Genomic DNA, 13,684 nt, shown 5'->3' on the forward strand with positions numbered 1-13,684 from the left:
TATATATATTTAAAAAGTATCTTTAATCTCAGTGATTTCTGACTAGCCCATATTTGGAGCTAAACTATAGCAGTTACTCTATTATCTGATCACTCCTCCCCAGCAGAGAGAGAAAAACAGGAAAATAAGAGAATGGATTTAATAAAATAAATAAACTGGTACCAGCATCAATAGAAAGCATATAAAATAATATCTAGCACAGCAAAAGTGCAGCAGTCACGATACACAGGAAATCAATCCTTAAGAGGAGGAAAAGAGCAAGAAGGAGCCCTAACAGAAGGTTCCCTCTTTTGTTGCAAACTTCCTCCCGTATACTAAGTGTGATCCTATACTAAAGGCATAGGATTCACCTGTGAGCCAGCTCTAGTCAGCTGTCATAGCCTGCAGCCCATGGCTGGCCTGTGATTCTGTCCCAGCAAAATCAGGACACCAACCAAAACATCTTAAGAGTTTTATTAGGTGAGGCTTAAAAATGTATTGGATGTAATTAGCTTTCACTTTTACAAGAAAACTTTTGTTAAGATGCCATGGCACTTAGAAGATTGATTCAAGTACTTTGGGGAAAAATGTCGTTTAGAAGCTGCCAATAGAATAGAAATATATTTGCTAAAAATAGCAAAATTTTTGTGAAATCTCTTCTTTAAGGTATCAGTGACACGTGGAATACCAAACTTAATAAATGCTATACGAATGATTCACAATGTCTCAAGGTACTACAATACTTCTGAGAGAATGATGCCGTTGTTTATAAAGGTAAATATATTGTTATATTAATTGCAAGAGGTATCATACAGCATCATAAAAGGTTAGGAGTTGGAAGGGACTTCCAGAGATCATTGAGTCCAGCTCCCCTGACAAGCCAGGATCACCTAGGGCAGGCCACACAGGAATGCATCCAGGCAGGTTTTGAAGATCTCTAGAGAAGGATGATTATGTGATTTTTCAGAAAAAAACCCCCACTCCTTTAAAATCAGTAGGACATTTGTTTCAAAAATAGTAATAGACAGTGGATGTCTGCACACGGAAGGAAGAGAATTCTCTTGATCGGAAGAGGATTGAACTTGGATTAGAGACTTGTCTTCTGGTAGGAACTTTGTTGTTATTCTTGGTTGAGCAAAATCAATTATTTTTTTCTTATCACCTTTATTAACCTCCTGATCTGAGTTAATTTTCTCAGTTGTTTCCTAATCACTGAATCGACAGAGTCTTTTATTATCACCTTTAATGACCTAATTAAGCAGTTATCAGTCTGACTAGGCTGTTCCTCCAAAAGATATGAAAAACAAAAAGTTCCTGTTTGCAGAAACAAATCATGTTTGAAAAGTTAATTGAATCTCAGACCATAAAATTTTTCCATCTTAAACAGAAGATTAAGACCAGCTGGGTAATTATGCCAACATCTTTTTGTGGAATCCAGGTATTCACTGCAAGGAAAGATTGTTTGTGTAATGCTTTTAGGTCAAAGAAATCTTTCATAGTTAAAATACATAATTCCAGTCAGTAGAGGAAATGCTTAGTGGCCCCTCATGGCACTTCTTTTTTTGGAATAGCCCAGGTTTTAGTGTAAAGTATTGTTACAACTGAGAGAGTTGTTATCCATTGGAATGTGCTGCCCAGGGTGGAGTCACTGTCCCTGGAGGTGTTCAAGAGGGGATTGGATGTGGCACTTGGTGCCATGGTTTAGTCATGAGGTCTGTGGTGACAGGTTGGACTTGATGATCTTTTAAGGTCCCTTCCAACCTTGGCAATTCTGTGAATTAAATTTGTATTAGAATATTTAAGAAATAAATGTGAGGTGGCCTTTGGTGTGGCAGTTTTTAGTCTTTAGTAAGGGGTGCTTAAGACTTGCTTACCATACTCTTGTGTCAGGAGAATTATTTTCAGTTGTTGTGATAAAAATGTATATTTTTATATATTTTATAATTAATATTTCCTGATGGTGGTATCTTCAAACACCACTGCAACTTTTTTACAAAATGTGTTCACGGGTGCAATGATTCAGTTGTGGGTTTTACACTGCACATATGAAGACAGTTAAATGATTTAATCACAGATCTAACATTTCCAATACAGCAATTCAAATTGGAAATACAGGTGCTGTGATCTGTGGTTTTCCCACAAATGGGATTCTGTGGCAGATTAGTTAGGTACTCACAACTTGCTCCTCTGTCTGGTATTTTCCCAGATACTGTGGCTATAATTTGAGCAGTCCTTGGCTTGGAGAGGGCTAGGGGCTTCTCGTTGTGCCCAGTTGCTGGGATACAGCTTCTTCTGGGATTAAATTCCCTAGGAGCTTTTCCCCTTTCTGCCTTGGTCCACGTGCAAGGCCTGGGTGAAGTTGTTGGTCTGCTAGAGTAGGTTCTTCAGCTGCTACTCAGGCAGCATTTGGCTGTTGTTGCTGTCTGAGTGAGGACAAGGCAAGTTGCCTAAATTCTCATCTGGTTTAAATACTGTCCCAAGACAATTAATGCTCTTTGGTAACGCAGAACTCTGATAACTGGACCTATGGGATGGGGCATATCCAAACATGGTCAGGGGCATACACAGTTCACAGCTGTGTTACAAAGTGGTACGTGTACACGTGGTACATGTTTATCTGGACCCCAGGAAGTGTCCAGGTTTGCACATTCATGGTGCTTACAATGTTAATTGCATGAGCTATGCATTTGCCTTGACCTTCTGGACCCCAGGAACTGTCCAGGCTAGCACATTCGCAGGTGCTTAGCCAATTGTCTGGGCTAGGGCATGTTTGGGGGTTTGACCCTTCAGGACAATTGTTAACCTTATCTAGTACACGAAAAGGATTATCTTCCTGGAGCTGTGCTCTGAGATGTGTTTGCATATAGATATCTGCATACACTCCCATACTCCTCTCTCTGTCATTACAAACCAAGGTAAAAACACAATGCTAGAATACAAAATTCTTTAATGTTTTTATATAATGATGCACACACTTCAAAGTGTGAAGTTTACAATGTTAAGTGAAGAATGGTTAGCATTAAATAGCTGCTGCTTTGTTCTTGAGTTATGGCTAGTGGCATTCTGTGTTTATGCATATAGACTTACAGTACTTACAAACACTTTCTAGGACTTAATACATTTCTGGGAGTGTTTTAAGACTTTTTATGGTGTGTTTGTCATGTATATTACATATATTATTTAGCCACTATTATTCCCATGGGTGCAATTTATCCAAACTCTGATAGCACTAATACATGTGGGAATTTTGTAAGATTTTGCAAAACAGCTGAATTTCTTTATGAGCTTGAGACCAACTAGTCTTTTGTCTGCACTAGGTTACAAATCAAATGATCACAACTTGCAGAGCACATATTACAGATGGTGGCTTGTCATGTATCTGGGAACAAGAGACATCAACAGTCACTGAAAAACTTAAGGTTTGTATTTTGGCATTAAATTATTTACCCATCAAACCTACTGATTACTTCTTGTTATGCACAAAGAAGTCCATGTCAATATGTACCAAGTACTTCATACGTCTTTACTGTTTTATTTCATTATACTATTACTATTTCTTACAGCACTGGTAGTTGTTGAAATTAGAATGGCTTCATCTTTACGAGAGTATTCTATCTTTGGATTTGGCATCTCCGCCCTATGCATGACCAAAGAATTTCATAGAGTCACAGAATGTTTTGGGTTGGAAAATATCTTTAAAGGTATTCCAACTCACCTGCAGTATGCAGGGGTATCTTTAATTAGATCAGGTTGCTCATGAGCTCCATGCAACCTGACCTGTAATGTTTCCATGGAGGGGACTTCCACCACCTCTCTGAGCAACTTATTCCAGTGTTTTGCCACCTTTTGCATAAAAAGTTTCTTCCTTGTATCTAGTCTAAATCTACCTTCTTTCAGTTTAAAACCATTACCCCTCGTCCTGTCATGACAGGCCTTTCAAAAAGACTGTCCCCATCCTTTTTTAAAGCCCCCTTTAATCACTGAAAGACTGCAGGAAAGGTCTCTTTGGAGCCCTCTCCAGGCTTAACAACTTCAACTTTCTCAGCCTTTATTCATAGCAAAGGTGTTCCAGCCCTCCTCTGGACCTGCTCCAACAGGTCCACACCTTTCTTGTGCTGAGGACTCCAGAGCTAGTTGCAGTACTCCAGGTGAGGTCTCACCAGTGTGAAGTAGAAAAGGAGAATCACCTCACTTGACCTATTGGCCACAATGACAATTTCATCATCCTGCATAATCCATTTTTTAACTTCCTAAGGTTGCCTGATACGGTATCAGCTTTCTCTACCATGGGGACCCTGTTATTTGAATAGACCTCCACTTTGTTACAGTAGCTCCTTCCAATACCCAATTTCCTTGTCATACCATGAAAGTTCAGTGCAAAGAGAGTCTTTGTCAGCTGATGCTGACATTTAAGAACAAATTAAGCACATTCAATATGCCATGGCAAAATACATCCAGCTGTGGTGTTATAGGTTGGCGGTACTGATTTCATTTCAACTTTCTCCTTTATCATACACCAGCTACTGACTTCCCTCTTATCTTCCCTAGAAAGGCACAGCGTTTCACAGGCCTTTAAAAATAGGTCTAGAGGTGCAAAAGAAGATGTATTGAATTTGTCTCTCCAGACCTAATAATATCTGTTTTATTGAGGCACGTTTTTTGACTGTTATACAGCTGACAAGCCTCCATTATTCTGTGAGAGAAACATAAACCTAATTTTTAATGATGATGACCAGTCTTCATTGTAGTATCTGTATATTCTTGAAGATCTGAACATTCCTTTCAATGAAGGTATTTTTGTTCATTTCTTGTAATTTATAGTCATTCATAATATATACCTACATATTCAGACAATCTGGTGACTGTCAGTATAGTGTGATAAAATCTGCTTTCTGTTTCTAAGAACTGACAGAAGGTTTTGTATTCAAATTACTATAGAATTTAAATTCCTTACCAGTCATCATTTTTGCATCTGTTAAGGTCTTAATATTTTAAGTCAATAATCCATCGAGAATGCTTACTTTTCAATCTCACTTTAGCTCAACATTGTCAACACATATTAATTTGTATAATCAATTTCCTGTGAGTCCCCAGGAAGTTCCAAATTGACTGCCCTGTTATGCTAAATGCTGTCCTTATTCAGAGGTCAGTCTGATTCTTCTTCTTCTTAGGAGCAGGATTCATCACCTGTTCTTTGCTGGCTTCTAAGCCTCTCTTTAACAAGAATGAAAACTTTCCTCTTCTTATATTGGTGACTTGTTTTTCAGTTAGGTCTTCCACTGTGCTGTACTGTTGTATGTTCACATGTTGCACATATTTGTTATGCATACTAAGAGAAAACCACTGTTTGCAAGTTATTTCTGTCTGTTGAATGAAACTAGATTCAGTTATAATTAACCACTTTGGAATGACAGCAGGTTTGAGTTCTGCAGTCTCTCACAAATAAGCTTAACGTAATGAACATGGTATTTGTTCCATTACTTTATAGGACTGCATTTTTCTATTGAAAGAATACCAGAAATGCTTTCAAGAAGCAAAGAATGAGATTTTGGAAAGTCTAGGAGAAAGGAGAAATACATTTGAAGGATCAGAAATGCATATTAATAGAAAATCAGAAGCTTTTTGTAGGAGATTAGAGAAAGTGAGTATACTGCATGCTGTTGTTATCTGTAGAGAAGGGCTTCTTCAAAGAACAGTGTAGAAGGTGGACACTTCTCAACATACGTGCTCTTAATCATCCTGTAAAGGAGTTGTAAATTCTTTATGGAGAGAAATTTCACACTTCCACGGAGTAAGCCATCCCGATACTTTTGGCAGTTACATCACAATGACCTTCTGGATAAAAGCATTTTAAACTAGCTTTCATAAAGTTTGCCCTTTGGTGCAGAATAAGGTCAGAATAAATGGATAGTGGGACACTCGTCACACAGTAAGACTTCTGTGGACCTTTGATGTTTTTCTTTATTATGCAGTTTATATATACTAATCTGTATGGTTGGGTTTTATTTTCCTTGTGTCATCAGTTTTAATTCTATTTCTATTAATCCTATTGAATCCAACAGCCAAAAGTAAAAAAGAAACATTTTTCCCATTAAACATCCTGAAGCTTACTTTACTTTGTATTGGGTTGTGGTTAGAACTGATGAAAACTGAATTAACACTCTGTTGGAGATACTTGACTTAGAAACTCAGAAGCAACACATTTAGAATGCAATTGTTAAAGAAATGGCTTTTGTTTATTTTATTTTATTCAGGTTTTAATTCATAGAGGAAGTAGCAAGTGATTTAGGAGCATGAATATAATGTTTATATTTCAGATTACAGAGATAATAACTGTAGTAGAGACCTTCAGTGCACTAAGTCTGTCTACCATCGAAGGGATAGATGCTATGGCAGTCAAATTCAATAATATCTACCAAGGTGTTAAAAAAAAGAAATATGACATCCTTGATCTAAGAAAACGAGATTTTGACGTGGATTTTGTGACATTCATGACAAAAATTCAAGGCTTAGAGGTAAGTAATATTAAACACCTCCGGGGACAGTGATTCCACCACCTCCCTGGGTTCATTCCAGTGTCTAATTACCCTTTCCATGAGGAAATGCTTTCTAACATCCAACATAGACCTCCCCTGGTGCAGCTTCAGGCTGTGCCCTCTCATCTTGTCACAAGTTGCATGGGAGAAAAGCCTGACCCACACCTTACTACAACTTCCCTTCAGGTAGTTGTACAGTCTGATGAGGTCCCCTCCGAGTCTCCTCCAGGCTAAACAACCCCATCTGCCTCAGCCTCTCCTCATCAGACTTTCCCTCCAGTCCCTTCACCAGTTTTGTTGCTCTCCTCTGGACCTGCTCCAGCACTTCAAGATCTTTCTTGGAGTGAGTGGCCCAGAACTGCACACAGTACTCGAAGTGAGGCCTCACCAGTGCTGAGTACATGAGCAGAATTCCATCCCTAGTCCTGCTGGCCACACTATTCCTGATACAGACCAAGATGCCATTGGCCTTCCATGCCACGTGGGCACACTGCTGGCTCATGTTCAGCTGCTGTCAACCAGCACTCCAAGGTCCCTCTCTGCCAGGCTGCTCTCCAGCCACTCATCCCCTAGTCTGTAGTGCTGCATGGGTTTACTGTGGCCAAAGCGCAGGACTCTGCACTTGGCCTTGTTAAACCTCATACCACTGGCCTCAGCCCATCGCCCCAGCCTGTCCAGGTCTCTCTGAAGTGTCTTCCTACCTTCCAGCAGATTAGCAGTCTCCTCCAACTTGGTGTCATCCACGAATTTACTAATGGTAGACTTGATCCACTCATCCAAGTCATCAGTAAAGATGCTGAATAGAACTGGGGCCAGTACTGATCCCTGGGGGATGCCACTGGTCACTGGACACCAACTGGATGCAGCACCATTCACAACCACTCTCTGTGCCCAGACATCCAGCCAGTTTTTAACCCAGTCTCTGAGCCATGTGTTAATCAGGCATGTTTTCTACCCTCTTTCAGTTTTTTTTCCTTACTACCTGAGGGACTGGTGAAAACACCACCTGCACATCTGAGCCCTCAACTAGTTGCCCCAATGCCTTGAAGTCTTTCTTAATTGCCTTTGAACTTCTCCTGCAACCCCATCATTACCAACCTGGATAACTAACAAGTGGTAATAATCAGAGGGCTGCACCATAGCAGAGAGCTTACTTTTAACATCTCTAACCAGAGACCCAGAGAGGCAGAACATGTCTCTGTGGGATGGGTGTAGTCAACATATAGGCCCCTCTGTTCCCTTCAGAAGAGACTCACCTACTACAATTACCCTGCTTCTCTTCCTCATTGAAGAAGTCGTAAGGTGTGGGGGTGACAAGCCCCAGGTGACTCACTGGGTGGATTCTTGTCTCCATCTTCACTCCCCTCTAGCTCCAGAGCCTCCTACTTACTCTGTAAATGTATCTGAGGGGGTGGGGAGTGTAGAAACAAAAGGGGGATGCCTGTGACCCCAAGCAGGAACATGCTTCTGCCCTTGCTCACCTTCTTTTTTTGCTAGCCTGATGGCAGGAGGGCAGAAGTCTTTCTTTTTTCTTCACAGTATCACTTAGGTTGGAAAGGACCTCGAGGATCATCGAGTCCAACCTATCAACACAGACCCCATGACTAGACCATGGCACCAAGTGCCACGTCCAATCTCCCCTTGAACGCCTCCAGGGTCGATGACTCAACCACCTCCCTGGGCAGCACATTCCAATACCGAATGACTCGCTCGGTGAAGAACTTCCTCCTCACCTCGAGTCTGAACCTCCCCTGGCGCAGCTTGAGACTGTGTCCCCTTGTTCTGGTGCTGGTTGCTGAGTTGCCTTTCTTCATGTGTCTCCTGATGTACCTGCCTCAGGGATGGTAGAGTACAGCTCCAACCTATATATCTCCTCCTCAGAGTCTCTGATACTTCGTAACCTTTCAGTGTCGTCTTGTAGCTCAGCCACCATGCAGAGCAGGTCATCTACTTGTTCGCGCCTGTTGTTAATGCTGTCATCCAGTACTGGAGAGAGGCTGTGGCATTCCCTGAAGCCAGAGACCTGGACAGCCGCATGCCTCTGTGGCAGCGTTGTCTGAGTTACTGCATCCTTTTTAGAAGAGGTTACTACTTTTGCCCTAGTGGATGCCATGTCTACCTGTTTGCCTGCTCCTGTTTGCCAAGCAAGAAATAAACGAAAAAGCAGACCTGCCCGCACCGAAGACCGCACACTCCCCGCTGTCTCACCACACCACTTCCCTCACCCCGCCCCGGCTCGCTATGCTCCAAAGAGCGAGAAAGCTGCCACCTCGCTCTTCGCGGTCTGAGCCCCGCTTCTGCTTTCGCTGCCCTTAAATCTCCTGCAGTTTACCTGGCGATGTCCCCAGCCACGTCACCCTCTCAAGCACAGACGTGAGAGATGCCAGCTTGTGTCAGGTCTCTCCTCTCTCTCCCAGGCTCCCTGTCTCTAGTAACCCCCTGTACTCCTCTAAAACCCACCGCACGGCCACAGAGCTCGCCGGTGCCACTGCCGCTGCCTTGCTGCTTGCAGTCTGAGACTTCCAAAAGAAGCCGCAAAATATATTACATAGTTCTCCCTGCAGATCAGTCACTCTGCAACAGAAATTACAGAAATTATGAGGCCTGAAAGAATGATCTACATGGAGGTGTTTAATTAGCCTGGAGACTTGTGGTTAGATTTTTTGTCAGAACAAAGCTGCAACTCTTTTTAATACATGATTTGATTCTTTGAGAACATTGTCTAGCATTTTAAGAGATTACTTGATGGACACTAGTTATTTATTGATTATAACAAACATTTACTGGTGGAGACTACTGTTTTGTGCGTTAACAATTTCAAATGCTACTATATTAAGAAATTAACAGTTATCAAAATACTATTATATTGCTAGAAAAATGACACTAAACTCTATACTCTTCAGATGCAGATACAGGCATTTATGCGAACCTGTTTTGAGAGAATTTTGTCTTCACAACATGCACTTCAGCTACTTCAAAGGTATTGACAGTTATATTTTAAAGTAGAATCATAGAATGGTAGGGTTTGGAAGGGACCTCTGGAGATCTAGTCCAACCTCCCTGCTAATGCAGGTACACCTACATTAAGTTGCAAAGCGACATGTCCAGGTGGGTTTTGAAAGTCTCCAGAGAAGACAATTCCACAATCTCCCTAAGCAGCCTGTTCCAGTGCTCCATCACCCTCAAAATAAGAAAATTTCTCCTTAAGTTCAAGTGAAACCTCCTGTGCTCTAGTTTGTACCCATTGTCCCTTGTCCTATCACTGGCTACCACTGAGAAGAGCCCAACTTCATCCTCGTGACCTCCATCCTTTAGATATTTATCTGCATTTATAAGATCACCTCTTAGTCTTCTCTTTCCCAGGCCAAAGAGCCCTAGGTCTCTCAGCCTGCTGAGGTCCCTTGACCTGCTGGCCACACTCTTTTTGATGCATCCTAGAATACCATTAACCTTCTTGGCCATAAGGACAAAGTAACTTCAAATTACTGATTAGCACAATGTAAATAACAGAGATAATTTCTAGGAGAAAAGGGTCTAATCAAGAATTTTTAATTATTGATGTTCTAGACCAGGTAGTTATCACAAAAGATGTGTTTTAGCTTGTGGAAGTTGATCTAGTGTCTTGTTTCTTAATATCATTACAATTTATTTCATATATACAAGAGGAGAGTAAATGAAAAAGCTAAAAAACCACAACAGCCACAAAAGCACCACCAAGGCAGAACTTTTCAACTTGCTTAAGCTTAAAATTGTGGTTTAGAAATATAATTTTGGGTACTTATTTTTTAATACAGGTTTCAGAATCTGAGAATGCCATGCCTTCAAGAAGAAACAGTACATACAATTGCTTGTATTCTTCAACATTATGTAGGAGAACTTGAAGCTACTAAAAAGGTATTTAATTTCTTTGCAATAAATTTTAAATATAATAGAATCATATTTGGTTAGAAGAGACCTAGATGGTCATCCAGTCCAGCACTGAAGGGTCAGCATCAAATCATGTCCCTCAGCATCAGGTCTACATGTCCGCTTGAACATCCCCAGGAATGGTGACTCCACCACTGCCCTGAGCAGATAATTCCAACGCTTGATAACCCTTTCAGTGAAGAAGTATTTCCTAATATCCAGCCTAAACCTCCCCTGGTGCAGCTTGTAAATATATCCTCTAGTCTGGTTGTTTGTCATCAAGTAGAAGAGGCTGGCCCCCTCCTCATTCTAACCTCCCTTTAGGTATTTGTAGGGAGCAATAATATCTCCCCTCACCCTCCTTTTCTCTAGACTGAACAACCCCAGCTCCCTCAGATTCTCTTTGTCGGTTATATTGTCCAGGCCCTTCACGAGCCTTGTTGCTCTTTTCTGGACATGCTCCAGCACCTCAATATGCTTCCTATAGTGAGAGAACTGAACAGAATGCTCGAGGTGTGGCCTCACCAGTGCTGAGTACAGGGGGGATGATCACCAACCTGTTCCTGCTGGCCACAGTGTTTCTAATACAAGCCAGGATGCCACTGGCTCTTGGGCCACCTGGGCACACTGCTGACTCATAGTCAGTAAACTATCAACCAATACTCTGAGGTCCCTCTCCAAGTTGCAGCTTTTCAACCACACATTCCCAAGTCTGTAGCTTACCATGGGGTTGTTGTGACCCGGGTGCTGGACCTGGTACTTGGCCTTGTCAGACTTCATACAATTAGCCTCAGCCCATCAATCTAACTAGTCCAGATCCTGCTGTAAAGCTTCCCTACCCTCTAGCAGATCAACACAGCCATCCAGCCTGATGTCAGCTGCAAAATTCCTGAGGGTGCACTCAATTCCCTCATCCAGACCATTAAGAAAGAATAGAATAGAATAGAATAGAATAGAATAGAATAGAATAGAATAGAATAGAATAGAATAGACCAGACCAGACCAGACCAGACCAGACCAGACCAGACCAGACCAGGTTGGAAAAGACCTTCGAGATCATCAGGCCCCAGTACTCACCCTGGAGGACACCATGGATAGACTGTGTGCCAGCTAGATTTAATTCCATTTACCACCACTCTTTGGGCCCAGACATCCAGTCAGTTTATCCAGTGCAGAGAACACTTATCCAAGCCTTGTCCCATTAGTTTCTGAAGGAGAATGCTGTGGAAGACAGTGTCAAAGGCTTGCCACGTTAAAATAAGAGCAATTATTTTTAATATGAATAATTTTTATTTATTCTGCCGATTTCACTAACTGACTGTCAGTGCTCAACTTATTGTACTCCTGTTTTCCTATTACAGAAAAGAGGCCAGAGTGTATAGGCAAATATTATACGATATATGTACTTTTGCAGGCAAATATGTCATTGCAATTTTATTTTATAAACAAGAATATTGTCTGTTATTCCTTCACCAACTAAAGAAAAAAACAACCCACACTCTTTTACTGGAATATGCCTGAAGTTGGGTGGATACAACTATTTCTCTTTCTTCTTTTGAAGAACGTGTTGCCAATGTACTGTCTAGTTTACCTATTCATTAGGTATTATTGAATTGCTTTTTTATCTTTGCCAAGCAAGTTATTTCTAAGAAAAAGTTGCTCCCGTTGCAATACTGATTCTTAATATGTTATGCAATACTGATAACTTAAATATGTTGTCAATTCAAATTTGGTATTTGATAACTTCAGTCCAAATTTTTCTTGACTATAATGCAGCCATTCATTGAACAAGGCCCATTTTTTCGCTCAGCTTGGGCACAGGTAAAAGCATAGGCCATGTACCAGGAAGTCTCTACATCCATAATGATGGTATGTTACTAGAAAAGGGCATATTATAGAAACACAGATTATCTTGAGTTGGAAGAGTAACAAAAGAATTGAGTCCAACCTCTGAAACTTTAGCTGGTCAAGTGTATGTGTCTGAAGAACAGTGTTGACATTTCTATTCTGGTAAAGCCTCTCATTTAACAATGTAGCTTAGGCCGTTCCTGAGGGCAGTTCCCAAGCAAAGGTGGAAAAGCCCCAGCAAGGGTTCCCACAATACATCCCTACACAGCTTTGTTTGATAGCAAATGCCTCCAAAGTTACACAACTGCACCTATTAGACCTGGCCTTGAATAAAGGCTGCTCACCTAGGTTTGCAATGCCTTTTGGTGTACTCAGGGCTCTGTCATAAGTAAACACAGCTAAGAAACTGCATGAGATTTTGATGACTGGAGATACACCAACAGAGGTAACATTGTGTGCATCTCAGAAGCGTGGCAAGTCTCTCAGTGAACTGTTGTGTGACTCCACACAAATTTAATCTATTTGAGTAGAGGAAGAAATTGTGGTATCAGAGGAAAAGCAGTTTAACATTTCAACAGGTGTTTTTAATCATGTTTCTCACGATATTGTTCTTCTCATAGCTTTATGAAATTCAGAAAGATGCCCCTCCTCTTCCTCGAAACATGCCACCTGTTGCAGGAAAGATACTATGGGAAAGACAACTATTCAGAAGGATAAATGAACCAATCAGTTATTTCCATGTAAGTTGGTATGAGGAAAAATCAGGTGCTTTGTCTAACAGTGAACTGTTTTTCTTTGGCAGAGTGACCATGATATTTCTGGCTATGAACATGTCACTTCTCATATGCTAGACAAACTGTTTATTTGTATTTTAACATCTAGCTAAAAAAAAAAAAAAAACAGCTCTGCAGTAACCACTGTTGTAGATCTAAGATGTAGGAATAGACTAGACTAGACTAGACTAGACTAGGGTAGGATAGGATAGAATAGAATAGAATAGAATAGAATAGAATAGAATAGAATAGAATAGAATAGAATAGAATAGAATAGAATAGAATAGAATAGAATAGAATATTACAGTTGGAAGGGACCTACAATGACCATTTAGTCCAACTGCCTGACCAGTTCAGGGCTGACCAAAACTGAAAGTGTGTTCATGATATTATCCAAAGGCTTCTTAAACACTGACAGGCTTGAGGCATCAGCCATTTCTAAGAAGCCTGTTTAACCAACCTCTTGGTAAAGAAGCGCTTCCTAATGTCCATTCTGCACCTCTACTGATAAGACTGAACCATTCCCATGAGACTGAACCATTCCCATGTGTCCTATTGCTGGATACCAGGGAGATGAGCTCAGGATCTCCCTCTCCACCTCCTCAGGAAGCTGTAGAGCGCAATGAGGTCAACAATCAGTCT

General features: G+C 41.0%; 1 protein-coding gene across 1 annotated transcript in view; it reads left to right on the forward strand.

The window, feature by feature from the left end:
* Positions 1-13,684, forward strand: part of DNAH8 (dynein axonemal heavy chain 8) — a 153,620-nt gene that overhangs the window by 8,316 nt on the left and 131,620 nt on the right. The window contains exons 6-12 of the mRNA XM_068148416.1: positions 646-753; positions 3,297-3,398; positions 5,468-5,620; positions 6,297-6,494; positions 9,419-9,495; positions 10,310-10,409; positions 12,890-13,009. Of these exons, the coding sequence (XP_068004517.1) occupies positions 646-753; positions 3,297-3,398; positions 5,468-5,620; positions 6,297-6,494; positions 9,419-9,495; positions 10,310-10,409; positions 12,890-13,009 (858 nt within the window). The remainder of the gene's footprint in view (positions 1-645; positions 754-3,296; positions 3,399-5,467; positions 5,621-6,296; positions 6,495-9,418; positions 9,496-10,309; positions 10,410-12,889; positions 13,010-13,684) is intronic.

Source organism: Melanerpes formicivorus, unplaced genomic scaffold, assembly GCF_026170545.1.
Source record: "Melanerpes formicivorus ecotype bairdi unplaced genomic scaffold, bMelFor1.0.p_v2 SCAF_2, whole genome shotgun sequence".
NCBI lineage: Eukaryota > Metazoa > Chordata > Aves > Piciformes > Picidae > Melanerpes > Melanerpes formicivorus.